The following is a 21,533-nucleotide window of genomic DNA, read 5'->3' on the forward strand; positions in this document are numbered from 1 at the left end:
AAAACAAAACGAAAACCAATTCGAAAAACAAAACTGTGTTTATTTTTATCAAAATTTTAAACAGTCCACGAGGACAGCGTGTCAAATCTTGGATAACTTGTAATCTCTTCTCGACGAAGAAACAAATAAAATTTGTAGATCAGAATAATTACTCATAATTCATAGTTCACACGGTCAACGCCTTGGAATCATAAGAAAGCAAATCAGAGTAATTACTACTACTACTACTACTAATCTATACAGACAAACGACTTTCTTGGGAAAAAAAGCCCAAATGGTAGTTTCATTTCGGATCTAACGTCTCGCCACTTTACTAAAAGCAACAAATAAATAAAAATAAAGGTATTCCTGTAAGTCTCCAATTTCTTGTATATTGTTGTTCTTAATCTTAAAAAATTTATAAGCTGAGAAGTTCCCAAATTGAATTGGGAAACCAGCCAAGTGTTTGTTATGATGTATATGCCATTGAAATCAAGTGCAGTTGAAGAAGAAGGAGAAATCAATTCGGAAATGGAAGGTCCAAAGACGATCCTTGGTTACGTCTGTTACTCCATCTTCTTCCTTCCTGTCTTCATCATTCTTTTTATTATTGGATTCTACAAGGGTATGCTTGTCTTGCTCTCTCTCTCTCTCTCTCTCTCTCTCTACTCTACTGTCATTCACATATATGTTAATTTCACTTTTATCTCTAAATTATCACCTTTTTTTTTTTTTTTAATTTATAAATTTCATTTAGTTCCTTCTGATTTTAGTTCATTCGTCCAATTGGAGACGATTCAGTAACTGCTAAAAAATATTATTTTAAAATTTGAACAATCAAACCCATACAATAGAACCAATTCGATGGGTGTTTGGTCGTATGCTTGAATTGTTCAAATTTTGTAATGAACTTTTTGACCATCAAATGAGCCTCCAATGGTCTGATTTATACAATTATCTCCAATTGAATTACTTGATCTGAAATTAGGAACTTTAGAGATTAAATAGATGAAATTAATAGTTCAGGGATGCAATAAAAAATGGGTAATAGTTTTGGGGATAAAAGTGAAATAAACCTGTATATATAACTTAAGTGCATTTATATGTATTTGTTGGCTAATTGTGGATTATGAACAATGGATCTATATAAGCAGGTATTTTGATGACTCCCTTTGTATTTCTGATAGTCGCCTTTGGGGATTGGTTGGTCATTTTTGGTCTATTTCCCCTTCATTTTTTCTGGAGTATTTTTTGTATACTAAGGTCAAGCTTTCTTTCTTTCTTTATTATTATTATTATTATTATTATTTATTTATTTATTTTTCGGGTTTCCTTGTGAATTTTTAAAATGATGATAGAAAATATGGAATTGACTATGTTATGTTTCTGTGAATGTTGACGGCATACAGAACCAAGAAATTCGGTCCATACATGAAATGCCTCCTGCTTCTAATTTTCCCAATACCATTAGGATTGTGGACCGGACTAGGACTTATTGGAAGTACAACGATGGGTCTAGTAGTTGGCTTTGGTTGGCCTTTCATGGAGACATTCAGGGCAATTAGCAAGGAAGGTGTTCCTATTCGTATAAGAATAAAGAAATGCTTCACGGTAATTTCATGTTTATGTTTTATATCAATGCGGTTAGAAGTTTGATTAGATGGCATGCATATAGAGAGAATTTAATGTGCTTGATCCTACCTCAGGAGGGTCTTAGCAGCAGCCTCAGGGGTGCATGCACTATTGTAAGCGATTATAAAGATTTTTCCTTCTACTCGTTCTTCTCTGTTGTGGATGAGCTGCTGAAATCAAAGGGGGAGGAGGAGCCTATTGAACTCAAGTATTAGTCTGTGCTTACTTGGTTTTTTAAGTTATTGTAATCTGCTTTTGATTGCATTACTCTTTGCAGTTGGAATTTATCAATTTATGCTCTGACACTTCCCATATCTGATTGATATGTGTACGTGTTTATAGTTGTGATGAAAGAAACAAGTATTTTATGGTGACACACCATATTCAGAATGTAGAGAAAGAAAAAACACAGAGGAGACACAAAGATTTATGTGAAAACCCTTCAAAGGAAAGGGAGAAAACCACTAAGAGCAAGAGATTCAATCCATTATTAGGAATGAAGAATACAGTAAGAGATTTAGGCTATTGACTTTACAAAAAAGAACCCTCAAGTGCTACATTCAAGTTATAGTCTTGTAGACTCTCCATGCCAGCTAATCTCTGTGTCAACCTTTGGTGTTTCTATCTTCTTTCTGTCTTCAATTTGGCAGAATGCCCCCTTCATTCTTGATGGAGGGAAAACGCTTCACTCAATGAAAGAGGTGAACTCTATTTACAGAGTGGTTGCCTAGGAGAGCCACACTCTCTTGATGATATAATCACATGTAGGGCTGCAAATGAATAGAGCCGTTCATGAACAAGCTCGAGCTCGATTTGGTAACAGCTTGTTCGAACTTGGTTCGTTAAATTTTTATAGTGTTCGAGCTCGAGCTCATTGAAATCTTAATAAACAATCCCAAACATACTAAAGCTCGGCTCATTAGCTCAGCTCGTTTAACATTTATTTAAATAATAGAATAAATATATTATTCACATGACAGGACATTACAGACTTAATAATTTTAGCAATCTAGTTTGTGTGAGATAAATCAGAATTTTGTCTAGAAGACTTTGAAAGTCTACTCTACAATGTGCAGAAATATATGTCTGTGTTGATGCAAGTTTACTTGAGGAACTTTGAGCAAATATCATATCAATATAAACTAATCAATAATGCTACAATGACCTTATTTGTGTACCATAAAGTATTTACCATCTTATGTCTAACCATTGTTACCAACCATAAAGTATTTACCATCAGATGTATTGCCATTGCATTGGTAACAGAGATGAGTGGTGGGGACCTTTTAAACTAATGCAATGATGACACATAAGATGATCAATATTTTAAGATATATTAATGTGTATGTGGTCATTGTAGCATTATTGTAAACTAATTGTGTTCTTTTTCACGTGTCAAAAAAGTATGCTCTCTGTAATGTAATGCAAGAAAAATAAGTAATAATCATTATTGAGTAAGCAGTAAACAATTGTGAAGTCATCCAAATTTCTGCTACATTCAGTGTTGCTCATTCTCAAGCATGGTTATAAAGGCAATGGATGATGTAGGCTGTGCATCTCAATGTTTCAACATCTAACTGCATCTTTCTTGTCAAGTGTATTTTCTTAACATAGTTTCACATTTTGTTTCAAATACTAAAAAGATTCTTTCAGATTTTTCTATAAAATTGGTGACAAGCTTTGATTGTAAATACATCTGTCTGAACCAGATCCATGGTTGTTCTGTAGGGTCGTCCAGATACCTGGATGCATTTTGGCAGCTGTTCTCGGGATTTTAGTTAATGTGCCTGTTATCAGTATAATAACTGTGTATAAAGCTCCAATATTGCTGCTCAAAGGCTGGTACCGGTTGATACAGGATCTTATAGGGAGGGAAGGACCATTTTTGGAAACCATGTGTGTTCCCTTTGCTGGGGTTTGGATTTTGTTGTGGCCAATTGCAGTTATTTTGGCTACTATACTTGGTATAATTTCAAGCTTCGGTTTTGGATGTTATGCTGCTGTTGTTGCATACCAGGTACAATTTATAGCTGGCTACTCTCTCTCTCTCTCTCTCCCCTTTTTTTTAACCAATTTTTTTATAGTTTTTCTTCGTTTGTCTGATCTTATTTATTTTACTTGTCTCCATGAACACATGAATATTACATGTAAAATGTGCTTATAAGGGGGTGGCCTCTGAACCTCAAGTTTACACGCCTGGGATGGGTCCAAAGGATTCTGCCCAGGCTGAGTTCTTGGTCATCAAAAAAATTGTGCTTATAAGTTTTTCCTATGTTCATGCATCTCAGGAAAGTTCTACGAGGAGAGGATTACTCTATGTAGTTGCTGCTGCATCCGTATTTGACGAGTACACCAATGATTTACTATACCTGCGTGAAGGGTCCTGCTTTCCAAGGTATGCAAGTCCTGTAATATCAAGGTTACGCATTGATTTCCATTTTTGATACATGTTTTGTCATCTCATTACCTTACAATAAGTGTTGTTCTCATGCATGAACCTTGCACATGCACATCTGTCTGTTCACCAGCACTAGTGCTTTTCTTGTTAAAATTGCATAGAGATTCAGTGAATTTTGTGATAGCCTCTGTTTATGTTGTCAGCCAGACCTTCATATCGTGAGCATGGTTCCAGTTCTTCATTACTTCCTGTAAACAGTCTGCGTGAACAGCATGAGGTTATTCATTCTGAGGAACCTTTGATAGGGCCACCTAATGTGAGAATGAAGACATTGCAGGCTGTAGTGGTAAGATCAATATAACCTGAACTACCCCAAACAAATCTTCCACCAATACAATTGTACAAATATGTCACATGCATTAACAAAATATATTCTGTCATTTATGTGGGAAATTACTAATGGTCACTTAATTGAATTCAGTTCCTAATCTATTCTTACCTTCAAAAGAACGAAGCAGCTTTTCTTCAGTATGCCGCTCCATGAGCTGAGCATTAATGGTGAAAAATTCCTTTCAATATCATGCGAATTCAAGAAAGATTTATTTAAATGTAGATTTCTTTCTTGTTTTTGTACCGAGTTTTTCTCTGATTTGTGTTTCTGTCTTCGTTCTTCCACTATACAAAGTAAGCAAAATAGCTGATTGTCCAATCATTTCCATGATGGCATTTAACATTTAAAAAAAAAAAAAAAAAAAAAAAAGGAAAAAAGAAAAAGAAGAAGAAGAATCTGGCTATTGCTTGGATATAGAAAAACTCATAGTCAGGGATGGATCTAGGATTACACTATAGGGTGCGAAAGTATGTTTGGGAGTGCAAATCCTTATAATTTTTAATTATTTAAATTTTTTAGTATAATATAAGATATTTTTCAAATTTGTGGGGGTTAAGATTTTAAAAAGCGGCCGCAACCGTTGCGTAACGCCGTTACGTAACGGCTTTGGCGGTTACCGCCACCCGTTACGGCCGCTTTTGCAGTGTGATTGAGCTTTACAGGTGTGTCGGCCGTAACGACTTCCGTAGCGGTCGTAATGGTGCCGTAATGACCTGTTACGCACTGTTATGTAACGGTTCCAAACAGTTTCTTTCGAAAAAAAAAAAAAAACTGAAAATGGAGGAAGAGGGGTAGAGAGAAGAGGGAAGATAAAGAGAGAAAATGGAGGAGCAAGAGATAGAGAGAGAGAGAAGAGGGAAGATGAAAAACATGTTATTGATTTGTTGAAGCTGTAAAACCTATGCTATTCTATTCAGCTGCTATCACTAAACCATTTTGTTTGTGTGTGTCTATCTATATATTGTTTGAAAATAATAATAATAATAAGCGTGGTCATTATCCATTTGGCTTGGTTAAAATATGTATGTATTTATATATATATATTTAGGCTCTTATTTATTCTCTTACTTTTGTCATTGTTTATCTTATATATAATAGTTAGTGATTGATTGTTTGTATAATATAAAGCTATTAATTATTAAAATAAAATGTAAAAAACTCAATTTATAGTGATTTAAAAATATCAAATATATTGGATCATACTTAAAAATTTATAAAAATTGATCAATATTTATTTTTAACCCAATAAATATGATCATGGGAAAAAAATATGCGTATCGGTTAGTTTTTTCAAATTGTGCGAAAAATAAAAAAATTCACGGTTCCGGTTACCGCAACCGTTACACTACGGCCTTTACACCCCGCAACCGCAATCGCATCACCGCCACCATTACGGCGACCGCAACCGCTTTTCAAAACCTTGGTGGGGGTGCAGTTGCCCCAACCCGCACCCGCACCCGCACCCGCACCCGCACCCGCACCCGCACCCGCTTAGATCCATCCTTGTTCATATTAGTAACCATGGGAAGAGAGTGACTTTTTGAGGAGTGAGCTCCTTTTTCATGTGATTCATGGTCAAGCCCCCCACCATGCTGTATCCTCCAAAAGTGTAATGCTTTGCTAATGCTGAGTGACTGCCTTGAACTGTAATGCTTGAGATCTGAAAAACTTTGGTCATTTGAAATATTTATTTTGTGTAAATGCTTAATTTTGGTCTTTATGCTTATGTTAGATATGGGATGGTTTCATTAAAGCATGCGAAGAAATTGGGAAAGAGCTTCTCAGAGATGGAGCCATTGGAATTGCGGATCTGGATGCGTGGAAAGAGTCAAAGAACAAGATTGTTAACATTGGAATTCCTGCATATGCATTTCTTGAATGCTTTTTCTGTTCTATCAAGAATGGTTCCCCTGGGTTTCTCTTGCGTAAGAATTATTCACTGATATGCTTGATTGTTTATGATCGGCTAGTATGCTTTTGTGACCAACTGGAATCATTGGCCATTTCTTTTAAATCCAATTGGTTGATGGTATAACTCTTGGAAACAGAAACTCTTTTCAGTTCTATATTTCATATTTTCTTTACATAATCCCTTCTTTTTCTTTGCAATGTTTCTCACAAGAAAGTTTTCTTTAAAGCAATTTGTCTGTTTTACTATTTTTATGTTGCAACTGAAAATAGCAATGTTCTATCAATTATTGGGTTTGGACTGATAAGAAACATGCTTGCTATATACAATTGTACATAAGGAAAACTCTAGTGCTTCCATGGAAAATGATAATCAATTTTTCATGTCTTACCAGGTGATAATATTGAGATTACCAGTGTAAATAGACCAGAGGGAAGGGTTTTTGACTGGCTTTATGAGCCCATGTCTATCATGAAGGAGCAGATCAGGAGTCTTAATTTAGAGGAAAGGGAGGAGTTGTATTTTTATAAATACTGCCTCTATAGTGGTGATACATCAAGAATCGAGTCATGGCAGAACGGTGGTGTACCTCCTCAGGATGAGATAAGAAGGGCTCAGTTGGAGGGTATAGGTAGAAGGTACTTCGATTGCATTTTTCAACCTTGTTCTCTAACATGTATTCTGTTTAGATCATTACTTAATTTTGTTTGGGTTACGCTGCCACTATTTTTGCCAGAATCACACTGCTGAAGTCTCTCTTTCTCCTATCATTTCTCTATTTCTCAGCTCAATAATTCTATATGTACTACAAAAAAAGCTACTCGAGCTCAACTCCTGTTCGACTTGTGAAAACCTTGTTTAAGATTGACTTGTTATGTATATAAGCCAAACTTGAATGTGTTTTAAAACTCGTTAAGTTTTCAAGCCAAGCTTGAACAACTTACTACTAAGCTTGACTTAGCTCGTTTACAACCGTATTTGAATTACCTTATACTGCAGTGCTCCTAAACTCATCTTTGCAATGTGACAACCAGGTTACAAGGATTTTGTTTGACATTATCGAGGCTGCCAACATCCCGGCGTCATTTCTTCGAAGTAGTCAAAGCTATAGAGGAAGAAATGAAGAATTCCAGAGGCCTCAGAAGCAGTGGTGATGGTATAGAATCAGGTGCTTAGGTTCTCTTTCTCTATCTGCTATTGATTTTGTTGAATTTCCCTTATGTTAGTGTTCCTAAACACATTTCTGCAATGTCACAACCAGGTTACAAGGATTTTGTATGACATTTTGGAGTAGTGGAAGGTATAGATCAAGAACCAAAGAATTTTACAGGCCCATGTATGCATTTTGTGTGTTGTGCACTAACTAGTGCCAGATGAATCTCTCCAAGGCAGCCCCACCGGGGCTAGCTGTTAGCCGAGATCCTATGCATCTCACTTGAATTGAATGTTTGGGGTTCCATTCTTTCCACTTTGCATTTGTTTGAGGTATTTCTTGTGGGATTTGTGTAATTGATGAGTTTGTTGTATGTTTGTGATAATGTAACAGTTGAATGTGTGTTGTTAGACATTTTTTTTACACAATTTGATGTATGTCCCATGATATTTCTTATACGAATTACTGTAAGTTGTGATAGTCAACATCCTGATTATAGATGTTTACTGATCATTAAATTAGAAAGCATTTTGTTGTCCTGCATTTTTGCTAATGCTTCATTTATTGCCAAGTATATAAAATCCTCATTATAGAAGTTTCTATCCTTTCTTTTCATTTATCGTAAATATGGGATTATACATGTTCTTATAAAATCCCTTGAAGTCTTCAGTGAATCTCTTGTTTATACTAAATTGAAAATTTGATAAAAACGAAATGTAACATTTGGGTAGTTTTGGTTTCTCACTCTATTTTCACCCAAACACCCACTCCTTGAACCCCACCATTTCTTCACCTCTTGATTCATGTACAGTTTCTTTCTTTCTTTCTTTCTTTCTTTCTTTTGAAATGCTTACCCTTTACCACCCAAAAAAAAAAATAAAAATCCCACGTTTTTAGATATTAAGTGAAAAAAGTTTTCCAAATTTTATATTCTTGAATCTATTTCCCAAAATTTCAAAGAAGAAAAGACAGATTCATCAATAAAATTTCCAACAACAAGAAGACAAGTTAATTATTTCACAAAACGTCAAATACTTCTTGATTTTCTCTTCGTTTTCGTAAGCAACGTGTAAACCGCGTTGTAGTGTGCCCTTTTGCCACCAACCTTTTTGGTTTTTTTAGGTAAATTACTCACTTCTCTGATATTTTTGACAATTATAGAGATCTTATATATAATTTTAATAATTACAGAAACTATTCTTATATTTGATACTGTTATTAAAATTCCCCCACAATTAATCTTTTGTTAATTTATTTACAGAATATGATGATATCATATTGACATTATGTGTTGTAGTTATAAAATTTCAAAATTGTCCTTATATATTAAAATAGCAAATTTTACTCACCTCCCTAAAGATTTTACAAAAAATTAATAAAGATCCATACATTATTGTAATAATGTTAATTCTATATAATATTTTAAAAAATTCTAAATTGTTAAGACAAGCATATATATAGTAGAATAACCAAATATTACATTATCTTAAAAAAAAAAGAGCTAATAAATTGATCAACATTAAACCATATACCAGATTAAGTACAAACATTTATTTGAAAATTATGAAATAAAGTACAAAAGATGTTTTATTTTTTAAAAAGACCACCAATTTTATAAATAATTATTCAAATTTAAAAATACATATAGGTATTTGATTTTTTTTTCTGTATGAAAAATACATATTTGGAGAAATTATCCCGCTCTTTTCATTTTTTTTATTTTATTTCTTTCATTTTTCTTTCTATTTATTTTCTCATTCATTTTTTCATAGTGTCACTATAGCAAATAACAACACTATATAATTTATTATTATTATTATTATTATTATTATTATTTGTTATCTTCTCTATGTTTTTTTCTCAATTTTTTTCACTTTCGTCAATGTTAGCTAGCATTACCTAATACCATAGCAACTTACGAAACATGAATTTTTTTTTTTTGTAAACATATTTGTGTATTAAATTTTTTTAAAGAAAAATAAACATAATAACACTTCATATTTATAATAAAAAAATTTGACTTATAAAAATTACCAAATGTTACCTCATAAATATATAAAAAAATTATCATTTTATCTTTTCACAATCCTATATTATTCTCAAATTTTAATTATCATTAAAAAAATAAGTCAATATTTCTCACCTTAATAATAAAATTTTAAAAATAAATATAAAAGTGAAAAAATATCTAATCACGTTACAATAAATTAAAATTAGATAATAGAGAATGAAAGATAAAAAAAAATTATTTGAGAATAATAAACTATTTAAATTTGTCATTTCTTATAAATTCTACTTGAAAAAATAAATTATTTGAAAATAATAAAATACTCAAATAATTTGTTATTTATTACATCTAAAATCTAAAAAAAATTGTGAAAAATAAAATGATAATTTAATATATAGGTAAATTATAGTAATTAAAGAGTATTAAGTGTAAAGGGTATTATGGTCATTTGTACAACCAAGTTAACACCGTTTGGCTTAAATGAATGGGAAGGGAATTTCGACAATGTCAGAAAAAATAAGAGAGATTTTTGTAATTATTAAAACTAAGGTAAATTACAAATACATCTCCTGAGATTTTATTAAAATACGAATTGCCCCTGTGATTTTGAAAATTATATTCCACCATTGAGATTTCTAATTTTATAACAAATTACCCATTTTATTAATAAATCATTACGTCAATTAACATTTTTTAATGATGTTAAAAATATGTTTCAATTAATAATTTAAGTAATTTTATTATTGCATAGAATAACAATTATGAATTTTATTTTTTCAATTAATTTTGTTAAATAAAAAATTCTAATAAGAGAATATTTATAATTTTTTAAACCACAGGAGTTAATCAGTATTTTAAACAAATCTCGAGGGATATATTTGTAATTTATTCTTAAAATTACAGGAGAGATCCTGTAATTGTTAGAAACCTTAGGAGAGGGGAGTGTAATTTAATTTTTTTATTTTTTTATTTTTTATAGAAAAATGCTTGAGAGCACTAAAAAGGGATCACTAAAGAGAGCACTAATGATGTGGCAGTGGGTCCCGGCTACTTTCTATGCCTTGTTTTTATTTTTTTATTTTATTTTTTGTCATTTCCAATGTATTAGTGCTATTAGTGATGTAATTTTTAGTGGTCTAAATCATTGTTGTTTTTTATAACCGGAACTGAACCAACCTTCTTGTACGACCAACAAAACCTTAAACCCTAGTATTCAGAACTACCGAAATTCCGCCAAAAAAATTTTAAAAAATCAAGCAATTCAAAACAAACTTTTGTTGTGCTTCAAATCACCCAACTCCAAAATTTCTCTCAATTCAATTCATTCATCTATATAATATACCCACAGACATATAGATATATAAATACATATATATATATATATATATCTCAAAGGTTTGTGTTTTTGTCAATTCTCATGCAATCCATCTTATACATTGCTTCCAATTCTCCACCAATCTTCCACGTCCCATGGAAGCCACACAAAACCCACATTCTGAGTCCCTCACAAACCCTACCCATTATACACAAACCCTTGACTATTTCGAACGCCTTGAAAACCTCATTCGAAGAAGAAAAGCTTGACAAATCGGATGAACCCACCTCGCCAGCACGCCTTCCGGTCGTAATTCGACGTTCCGGCAGCGTTTCTAGGTACCTGTGGGATGGGAGTGAATTAAAATTGGTTTCTGTAGACGGAAATTCTTTTTCTTTGTCGTTGGATTTCGAAGATGGGTTTCGAAGATTGTTTAGAATATGTAGTTCGGGTTTGAGGAATTTTTTTCTGCCCGGGGAAGTTTGTGGGAATTATTTGGAGTATGTCAAATGGAAGTTCTTGCACAGGGTCTTCAGCTCTGCTCTTCAGGTTCTTGCCACCCAGGTAACTTCTGTTCATTCCTGTAAAATATATATATATATATATATATATATGTAAGTAGAAGGAAATTTTGCATTGTTGTTTTAGTCTTGGATGATGCATACTTTGTGGAACATTGGATGATTATTGGAATTCTGTAGATAGCCTCTGTCAAAATAGATGGTTCCATATTGAGGTTTCTATGGTTCGATATAACATATCTCTTTGGTCGGCAAACCAATGAAATATTTGTGCATTGCTTCACTTGTATTTATGAATTTACATTTGTAATTTTAAGGTTTGATTAGTTCAAGTGTTTAGTTCAGCTTCAGGTAACAGAAAGCAGATGTTTTCATTGGGTAATTTGTTAAGGATATGTTCTTTGTGTGTTTTTCCCCCCCTCTTGTTGATGAATTAGAATATGTGATCACATATTGTATGCAAATGGTTTACTCTTAGGCAATGTTTCGAGCAATTGGAATTGGATACTCTCATTCACTTCCATCAGCTGCTGCGCTCAATTGGGTCTTGAAAGATGGGCTTGGAAGGCTCAGTAGGTGCATCTACACTGCCAGCCTAGCATCTTCTTTTGACACCAATTTGAAGGTATGACTTCCATTTCTACCACAATGAGGGGTCACATATACTCTGCGTCTGCAATTACAATTTTATACATTTCTTTGGGCATGTCTTGCAGTTACTAATTGCCACAGCTCATTTTTGAATTTGGACAAAAAAATTCTTTTATATGATATACCAATTACCACACTTTATTACTTAGATTCGGACAAAAATGACTCTCTATATTCCAAAAGAAATACTGGAAAATCTCAAATACAATATTATGGAGTGGCAAAATTGGTAACTGCAAAAGAATTACAAAGCAAGACATTGCAGAGTATGTTCCCTATAATTTGATAACTAGATTTTTAATAAATTGTTAATTTATTATTTTCTCCTTAGTAGAGAGTTAGGTTTTCAACATCTGTGCTATTCAGTCTGAGCATTGGGGTTGAGTTGCTGACTCCTGCATTTCCCCAGTACTTCTTACTTGTCGCATCGATAGCAAACATCGCTAAACAAATAAGCCTAGCATGCTACCTGGCAACTGGTGTAAGTCTAAAACCTCATCAATTTGTGTGACAACTTTTTTGTTCGCTGCAACATTTTCTATCAAGTCTTTTAAATTATTTCTTCTGAACAGTTTTCTTGGACTGTCATATATGTAATTCACAGGATAGTTATTGCCTTCCCATCAGTGTCAATGCAAATGCTTCATTCCTCAAGGATTTTTAGTTGCTACTTAATGATATGAATGTTTTCAGCTGATTTACCTGTTAAATAAATTCTAATTCTGAGCTGTCTGACATTCAGAATTTTATTCGTTGGATAATCATAAAGTTGGCTTTCACCTTATTACATGGAGTCTAAATGTTGTCGTATTTGGATTTGTAGACTGCTGTTCATCGAAGTTTTGCAGTAGCAGATAATCTTGGTGAAGTTTCTGCGAAGGCACAGGTTATAGATTTTCCTATCATATTCAGTGTATTGTGCTTAGTATCTTATTTATATAAACTGAAATGATCTTTGGTTGGGTTTCAGATTCAAACAGTGTGCTTCGATAACATTGGTCTTATGCTTGCCGCAGCCTTGAACATTTTGTTCAGAAACAATCTAAGGTTTTTACTTTTCATCTTCAGATTTGAAATTAGTTCCATAGTGCCATTGTTAATCTTCATCAAATTGATATTCTATGATCGTCCCAGCCTTTTGTGACAGCTAAGTTGACCATATTGTACATCTTACTGCTGCAATTCGACATTGTGGGATTCTTTTCCCCTGTTTACATTATATTGCAATATGTTTAATATTGATTAGTTTGCTAAAATTTTCTATTTTATATTACCTGTGCTCCCCATGAATATGTGATCGAAAGATATAAAAAATTTATGACTTTTTAACTGATGTAATGTATTCAATTTGCTGATGTGATGATGGCATTTATGCTTTACTTGGCTCCCTAACTGATGATTTTTCATTAATATGAAAGGTTGCAAGCAAGTTTGCCTTTTGTCGTGTACCCAATCTTCTCAGCAATCGACCTCATTGGAATTTATCAAAGTTTGAAGCATGTTCATCTGCAGACATTAACTAAGGTTGGTCTTTTATGCTTGTACTAAACTAAGTCATTCTATTGACATTATTGGGTGTGTATATGAGAACATCAATAAAGGTGTTGCTCACATATTGAGACTACTTTGTGTTTTTAAAGGATGTAAATTTCGCTCCCTATTTGGTGAGTTCCCCTTATGTACTATCTCAACTTTTTTGCTTTAGTCTCCCATAGGTAAGTTGTGCCTGACAAGCTAATACTCGAAAAATGTTTTATTGATAGATTCCTAAAATTGTTTGGATATCATGCCTCCATTAGATAATTTGTTTATACATTACATTCTCTTGCTTTTTTTTCTTTTTTTTCATTAATCAACCCTTTTTTTTGGGTTGTCTTGCTATCAAAATTCAAAACCTGTTTCAATGGGTAATCAATAATTACTGTGCCATTGCCTGCAACAAACCACATCATTTTTACTGTGCCATTGCTTGCTTCAAACCACCCACAGAAACAAATTCCCCGACTCCTTTGTGCAATGTTGCTGGAAATGAGTCCCCGTTGGAGTACATATTCTCCAACAATGCTCCATTGTTTCAGGGATGAAGGAAATGTTTGTATTCTCTTTAGAATGCTTTGTAGTATTGCATCTTATTATCCATTTCTTGTGGTCAGGATAGGCTTGAGATTATAATTAATACGTGGATTCAGTTGGGATGTGTCCCTTCACCTGCAGATGTGAGTGAAGAGGAAGGTATTGATTTCATGTGGAGCAAAGGTGAGGTCTTGCACCTTAATTTTTCCATAAATATGTTTACTGCTTTTATATAGGGTGCTTTAGAATTGGATACCGGCATTTAGTAAGATTTTGATTAGGCAGAGGATTGTGGCCCATAAGAATTGGTTGCTTAAACCCCAAAAGTCAATTACCAAGGTTGTCAATGATGACTATGCAATCTTTGAATGATGAAGACTTCTATTTCATATGTCTGGAGATCCTCTGCAGTGGAGTGGCAAAAACTTGGCAAGTGAGTATATGAAAAAAGCTTTTGATTCTCCCATAGTTATTTGCACAGACTCTTACTTTTAAACTTTTTTTTTTTTTCTTTTCAATTGATGATTTACAGCAAGGCATTCTCGTTTGTGTGCGGGAAGGGGCTGGCACTGCAGATATTATCACGGGTTTGTTGCAGGTAGAAGATCCTGTTTTGCTAATTCGCTGCACTGCACAAGTGTGCATTTATTAAGAAATAGCCAATAGATGTTGCTAGATTAAACAAACATGTTGCCTCTTGCTCCTATATTTGGGCTAACTTCAAATGGGGGTATATGCCAATTATGATTAATCTCATGTGATGTATTTATGTTATCATGTAGGCGTGCCATATCCGCAAGGCTATTTTATCAAGTGTGTGCAAGTGGGAGCGCATTTTAGAAGCTCCTGACAGTTCAGATTCAGTTTCGAGGCATTGGTTTCAGTTGATTGAAGATAGCAAGCAAATAGCACAGCGAGATTTTAACTTGTTGAATGAACAGATGTTAGGGTTAGGCTGGGCTTGTAAAAACATTTTATTGAGCACGCAAGAGCAAGCTCGCTATAGTTTTGTAGATGACTGACAAATTTCAAGCACACTGGAGGAAAGTTAATACAGTTGCATTTATACCGTCACAAAACACGGATATTTCTCTCTTCGTTCCACGATTTTACATTAGAAAAGCAAATATCGCAAGAATTGACTTGTTTACACAGGAAAATACCCACAAAAAAAAAAAAAGCAGCTCATTATCCCACGATTAAACCTCCCTTCTGTAGTTCATTTACACACCCTTCTATGTACACAAACAATGATGATTGTTAATAGGATTAGTCCATTTACAAGCCTGTATGATGTTGTCATCAATGAGAGAAAGAGCTTGCCTCGGTGCTGTAAATTGAGTACTCACTCAAACTGAAGTTGGGTCTCTCTTCATTCCACTTCAGAATCTCACTTGCATATTTAACAGTTTCATCAACACTTTCAGGATCCAAACCCTTTACCGAAGCAACATACAACTTCCGATCAGTGAGAGATGAATAAAGCCTCTTGAACTTAACTGCAATATAATGAAAAGCCAGCTGGCTGAATGAGGGACTATTCCTGCTGTTGATGGTGGAGCTATGACAGCTCATCACTGGATCAAAATCATCAAACCAGTCACATTGTGTCAGAGGAACCCGTTCCATCTTCTCTTCAAACAGATCAAATTTGTTGAGTATCAGAAGGAAGTCCATCTGATCGAAGGTTGGATGAGTAACAATGGTCTCGAAGAATTTCTTGGTTAGTAACATCTTATTCACCAGAGTTCCATCTCCATCAATAGTGTACTGGTCATAGTCACTCAGGGCAACACAGAAAATGACTATTCGAACATCTTCAAACATTTCTAACCACTTGCAGCTCTCCACAAACCCTCTGGCTTGCACTCTAATTAGTTGGTATCTGGGAACCAAAGCAAAGGTAAAATTATGTCACAAGTAATTACATTACACCACACCTGTCAAAACCTGACATCAAATTCCCACACAAGAAGAACAATATTGAGAATAAATAAAGCTTAAATACCAAAACCTATATATCCTCCATACAGATAACCATTGAATTAAAAACATGTCAGTTATAGCCTCTGTACGGATAACCGTTGAATGTGTAGTGATTGACAAGTGTCTCCCACATGTCCAAAGTGTGTCCCGGCCTATTTTTTTATTTAAAAATAATATGACTCCATGTGTTGGAACCGACAATTATCGATGTCTGACACAGGTCCAACATGGACGCATTAGCTTCTTAGAAGTGTCTATGCTTTTTAGCATACAATCATACCCCCATTTGACACATGCACCAAAGTCCGTGAAACATTCCATGAAGAGTAGCCAAAAGTGCAATGCAACTGTCTTACAAACAAAAAAGATGCATGAAACTTAAGTACCAACCTGAGCAGAGAATCAAGCTGATCAGCGGTGTCAATGTCGATGTCATGTGCTGGCTGGGGAAATGAGAAATCCAAACAAGCAAGCCCATTGGATGACGTAACACCCTCAGCAAATATGATATCCACATCTGAAGGTTCATAGTCTAGTCTCAATATATCATCTGCCTGAAAAGGATAGGGATTATGACACAACCATCAATAATGCCAATTTTCATGCCTGCATATTTTCTAGGAAAACAAAAGCCTGAAATAAGAATAAATTGCACCAATGTTCTCTAATAGTTGCATCTGAATTACACTTCATTCCATGTGATTTCATTTTGAACACATAAAACTCAATAGTTTCAAGCGATTTTTAATTAGAACCCTCAATATCCAACTGACCAAACCACCGCATGAACAAGAAGCATGATCTTACCCGCTTTAAGAAATAACTAGCAACACTAGGTAGCAATTCCAACTCACTTCTCCGGCTGTAAGTCGCCTGAATGGCTGAATTGTTCCACAACTCCTGAACTAATGGTGCATATTCCCGAGTAGCAGCTGGGAAAATTGCTTCCAAATTACCCGATACCATAACTTTGAGAAACCAATCAGAGAATGCTTTCAACCTTGGGCAGATGGAATACATAGTTTTGCCATCATTCACATCACTATTCCCTGTTGTTAACCAGAGAATATTTTGAGACATATAAGATTCGGATAAGACATAAAAATTGTCAGTAATATAAGAGAATAACCATATCTATGTAATAATACATTGCTACCTGAGGAACCAGATTCATCAGAAAACTGATTTTTCCTTGCTTCATTCAAACTTTCATCCTCAAAACGCTCACGGCCCTCAAGGAGTATACCAAGGTAGCCATACACATTGCTTTGGATCAGTAATTTGATATTCTCACGTTCATCTTTCGAGAAAGGGACATCTTTATAAAGGATCTTGGCCTATCATGAGAATTTATATTAATAAATACACTAATTTTGGAGGGCTTTGCCAACACCAGATGCTTGCTAATGAACACCGCATATTCCCAGTGAAAGACATATTCCCAGTCCTCGTGGGGTCTCAACAATCCCGGTGGCGATGTCCAAAGCATTGGACCAATAAAAGACATAATTTAAAAGATCATATCAATTCAGTGTAGAGCCAATGCCAATATGACTTCATTAAAATTAAAGAAAATGGAAACAAATTTTAAACGGTATGGCCATAATAAAATATATAAACAAGCATCATTGTCATCCACTTGTAATTAATGTCCAAAGATAATAAATTAGTAAGTATAATCACGGATCCTGTAGGATGACAACTATCATATCACTGATCAAAAAGGAGAAAAAAAATGACTCATATCGATAACAATATTTATGCACAAGTGGTTATGGTTAAATGCAAAGTGATTCATGTATGTTGAGTCATTGTAGAATTCATTAATAAATGAGTTTTTACTAATTAAATTAACTAATTTGTCAAATTTATTATTTAGGACAAAAATGCATTATTGGAAAGAAGTTATAAATAATTGAAATATAAATTAAAAAACTAAGAATTAAAATATCTTTTATTTTATGTATAAATAAATAACAAAATAAGTAAGGAACAAAATGGAGAAAGCAAGAAACCTCTATAACCACATTAGGAAAGTACCTGCTTAAATATAGTACTCGTCCCAGACCCACTGTATCCAATTAAAAGAAGTTTTTGAAGGGTTCTCTGCTCAGTGTAGTCAGGCACAGCTCGGCTAACCAGATTATTCACTTGTTCTCCACAAGGATTTGCAGACTTGGAAGGAACAGGAAGGGATAGTACAGCACAAACCAGCTTTGTACCAGCCTGAAAGGTAACTAAGTTTAACCGAAAAAAAACAGTACTCTTTTATTTTATTTATTTATTTGGTGTGGTTAGAAAGATGCAGAAGTATATGGACATCGATACACACCTTACCCCAGATATACCCTCTTGTATTTTTCTGTCCCTCTTCCTGGTATGAACCATCCTCGTTCACCCAAAAGTGTGGGTTTCCAGCACATTGGACCCCTGCCAGCTACGATGTTGAACACATTAATATTAGATATATGCATGTGGATTAGTTTCAATCTCATCCATAGTTAGACATACGAACCTGTAACATCCGTAGCTCTACTTTTGTGATCTCCCGACCATTTATAAAAACTTGTGTGTTTCCATTGCTTGCATCTGCCTTGATGGGACCCCCAACATTCAGATGGGCGCTAATAATTTTGCAAGGCTTCTGTCCTTCCTGTTAAAATTAGCGGAAGTTCAGAACCATCAAGTTCCGTGACAATGCAACAAATGAATTAACAATAGTACCAACATAAAATGTCTCAAGGATATTGCATTCACCTTTCCCCAAAGACCAGAAACTTTATCATACCAATAATGTCCTGGTTTCAGCTTCTTTGGTGGGTTTGGGCAACTCTGCAATACAGCCAGCTCCTCTTGATAGAGAGGCTTACCATTCACAAAAACATACTCTGGTGGCAATTGATTAACTTCACAAAACTTTTCAGCCTGCAATATTTGTCGAATTTCCAAGTCATTGAGCAGTCTCTTGAGCATTCGAGAACATTTCCCCAAGGTCCCTCTCTTTGACTCATCAATAGGATATCCAATGCATGTAACACACTTTCTTCCTTCCGGCATAGACCCCATTGCTCTGAGCACACAATTACTACAATACTTAGCATCACAAACAATACAGGCTTCCTTTTCAGTGAACTTGTTTCCTTTCGAGCATCGATAGCATGCTCCCTTCCTTGCCTTAACCTCAGGTTCTCTTTTTGCTCTGTAAACTTCAGGTTCAGAACGACTTGATTCCTCACCCAAATCTCCCTCATCTGATTCAACATCACGAAAAGTTACAACCGGAGTCCGTCTTACATCACAAGCAGGTCCATTGTTGCCATCCTCAATCCTAGGAGAAGAAACCCGAGAAGACGGATGATCCAAGCTCAACACTGACTCGCTTGAAACCCAATCCAGCTGGTTGGAATCATTAAGATCTAAACTATCCTTGCAACCATTTGAAACCCTCTGTGAAGTTGAGCTTCCCGATAACTCCCTTGTTTTATCAAAACTATCCAAAAATTCCAATGTCCCTGAGCTTCCTGCGGTGCCTAATATCTCATGTGAATGTTCATGACTATCAGATGAAGAGCCCAGTGCTAGCCCGGTCAAACTTTGAATCACATCAGAAAACTCTCCAGAGCCGTCATCCCTATTTTGGAAATCTAAAGTACCCGGGCTACTTAATTCACCTGACATGGCAAAATCACCATTATTTGCAACTCCCTCCTCAAATGCAATCACAGAAGTTGGAGAAACAATTGTTTCACATCCTACAGCTAATTCTTTTGATTCATCGCCCTCACTATTTCCCCGCTCAAAGGCTATCACAGATGTGGGAGAAACAGTGGATTCAGAACTTAGTTTTAACTCTTTTGAAAACTTTTTAGTAATATCAGGCGCAGATATTGGCTGGACAACCGGCAACAATGACAACTTGTCGGAGAACGGGACTTGGGCAACCACCGTAGCCACCGGAATCCTCCCCATTTTGATAGGAACAGCTCGGGGAATATCATGGGTAATAGGTGGGCCATGGTACTCCATGGCAAACGAGTATTCTGCTCCATCACTACCTAAATTCGCCCCTTCCGGCGACATTTCAATTACCCTTCTAAATTACTCAAAGTTTGGTTTCTAGGTATATAGACAAAACAACCACCCTAATGAAACAGAGTAAATCATTTCAAGAAAAGCTCTAGCTTTACAATTTCACCATCAAAAAAAATCTAAAACAGAAAAAACAAGAACTAATCAAATTGCATTCCAAGTAAAAAAAAAAAAAAAACACACACACACACACACAACCCTAATCCTGGTTTGTGTTACAGACTACAGAGCAGTGAACTGAGAAAATTGAAGGGAAGGATGGGAAATTGAGAGAGAAGAGGAGGTGGGATTTGAATTTCTTACCAGGGAGAGAAAATTGGAGGAGAAAGGAATGATGGGACAAGTGAGAGCGGGATGGGGAAACCCAAAGCGGGAGGGTCCGTCTGTTGTTTGGGGAGGAGGAAAATGTAATGGAAAAAAGACAGAAAAAGAGAGAGAGAACGCAGCAGTGGTTGGTGGAGGTGGACACTACTGTTTTACAAGTTGAATCGTGCATGCGGGGTGTAAAAAATTGCAGAATTGATTGGATCAATTCAATCAATTAAAATTAGCGAGAATGCTACGTAACTCAACTTTTGTGGTTTAAAATTGATTTAAATGGCTAAAACGACATCGTTTTGAGTACAGAATAACATAAAAATAGCCAAAACGACGTCATTTTGGCCATTTGAGCCACTTTTGAGTCACAAAATTTGAGTTACGAGACATTTTCCTAAAATTAGTTTCGTTTAGTATATATATATATACTAATTAAAAAAAAAAAATAGGTGACACTCTAAATTAAGACTCATATAATATTTTAAAAATATTATAATAATTCTAAGATTTTTTACTCTTCAAATTTTGCAAATCTTCCACACAGAATCCGTTTTGAAGAATCAGCCTCCAAGCGTCAACATCAATAATTGGTAGTTTAGCAAAAGAAGACAAAATCCGTAGAAGATAAGGCTTCCCTTCAGATATCAGAGAAATGCGCGCCAAAATATTCTGTAGATTTTTATGTCTGTAATTATTTGTTTTTGTCGATAATAAAGATTTTCCATCACTCACTACTTTAATAGAGCAAATGACCTCCACCCTGCTCCATTAAAGAAAAGCTGTAAGAATTCTTATACGTGTCTTGTAATCAATTATAGTGTCAAAATTTTATCAAAAAAGGAGGATTGAATGATATGCAATGGGGCCCAAAGTAGTACCCGATATCATTATCCTAATCTTTTATTGATAAAATTTTATCTATATCTAGAATAGTGATTTGAGTAGTCAAAATCCATAGAAAATCATGTAAAGTCTAGAAAAGTCTATGGCTTAGGCTTAGTAGCCTTTGAACTTTTGAATCTAAAACTTTTGACGTAGAGATATTTCTTTTTGGCTTGTATGTATCAACCATGTGTATAAATTGGCATTCATGCCAGCGGAAGAAGCAGA

At 34.7% G+C, this 21,533-nt stretch overlaps 3 protein-coding genes across 14 annotated transcripts; 2 read left to right on the forward strand and 1 right to left on the reverse strand.

Moving 5' to 3' along the window:
• LOC114259825 (putative membrane protein At3g27390) lies at nucleotides 1–7,962 on the forward strand. 8 transcript variants are annotated; one of them, XM_028199852.2, is made up of 12 exons: nucleotides 1–342; nucleotides 482–604; nucleotides 1,134–1,242; nucleotides 1,389–1,590; nucleotides 1,686–1,819; nucleotides 3,340–3,628; nucleotides 3,900–4,006; nucleotides 4,217–4,355; nucleotides 6,133–6,325; nucleotides 6,704–6,947; nucleotides 7,344–7,477; nucleotides 7,571–7,962. In XM_028199852.2, the coding sequence occupies exons 2-12, from the start codon at nucleotides 511–513 to the stop codon at nucleotides 7,588–7,590; spliced, it is 1,665 nt and encodes a 554-aa protein (XP_028055653.1). In that variant the 5' UTR covers nucleotides 1–342; nucleotides 482–510; the 3' UTR covers nucleotides 7,591–7,962. The 8 variants fall into 8 exon arrangements, 6 of the variants coding, with proteins under 6 accessions (XP_028055653.1, XP_082752672.1, XP_082752667.1 ...); XR_014345371.1 differs by having other exon boundaries at nucleotides 30–342; nucleotides 6,133–6,429; XM_028199853.2 differs by having other exon boundaries at nucleotides 116–350.
• Nucleotides 7,963–10,620: 2,658 nt separating this feature from the next.
• RUS4 (root UVB sensitive protein (Protein of unknown function, DUF647)) lies at nucleotides 10,621–15,109 on the forward strand. 3 transcript variants are annotated; one of them, XM_028199848.2, is made up of 10 exons: nucleotides 10,621–11,349; nucleotides 11,785–11,931; nucleotides 12,292–12,438; nucleotides 12,781–12,843; nucleotides 12,928–13,004; nucleotides 13,376–13,481; nucleotides 14,111–14,213; nucleotides 14,312–14,463; nucleotides 14,563–14,628; nucleotides 14,813–15,109. In XM_028199848.2, the coding sequence occupies exons 1-10, from the start codon at nucleotides 10,888–10,890 to the stop codon at nucleotides 15,050–15,052; spliced, it is 1,563 nt and encodes a 520-aa protein (XP_028055649.2). In that variant the 5' UTR covers nucleotides 10,621–10,887; the 3' UTR covers nucleotides 15,053–15,109. The 3 variants fall into 3 exon arrangements, with proteins under 3 accessions (XP_028055649.2, XP_028055650.2, XP_028055651.2); XM_028199849.2 differs by having other exon boundaries at nucleotides 12,367–12,438; XM_028199850.2 differs by lacking the exon at nucleotides 12,292–12,438 and having other exon boundaries at nucleotides 10,642–11,349.
• Nucleotides 15,069–20,583, reverse strand: LOC114259823 (extra-large guanine nucleotide-binding protein 1). 3 transcript variants are annotated; one of them, XM_028199846.2, is made up of 9 exons: nucleotides 20,409–20,583; nucleotides 18,774–20,224; nucleotides 18,532–18,669; nucleotides 18,349–18,453; nucleotides 18,057–18,242; nucleotides 17,173–17,353; nucleotides 16,824–17,065; nucleotides 16,407–16,570; nucleotides 15,069–15,915 (listed from the first exon to the last, which is right to left on the reverse strand). In XM_028199846.2, exons 2-9 carry the CDS (start codon nucleotides 20,094–20,096, stop codon nucleotides 15,333–15,335), a joined length of 2,922 nt encoding a protein of 973 aa, XP_028055647.2. In that variant the 5' UTR covers nucleotides 20,097–20,224; nucleotides 20,409–20,583; the 3' UTR covers nucleotides 15,069–15,332. The 3 variants fall into 3 exon arrangements, with proteins under 3 accessions (XP_028055647.2, XP_028055648.2, XP_028055646.2); XM_028199847.2 differs by having other exon boundaries at nucleotides 18,774–20,158; nucleotides 20,409–20,552; XM_028199845.2 differs by having other exon boundaries at nucleotides 18,774–20,583.
• Nucleotides 20,584–21,533: the final 950 nt, after the last annotated feature.

Source organism: Camellia sinensis, chromosome 1 (assembly GCF_055761805.1).
Source record: "Camellia sinensis isolate YWXY chromosome 1, ASM5576180v1, whole genome shotgun sequence".
NCBI lineage: Eukaryota > Viridiplantae > Streptophyta > Magnoliopsida > Ericales > Theaceae > Camellia > Camellia sinensis.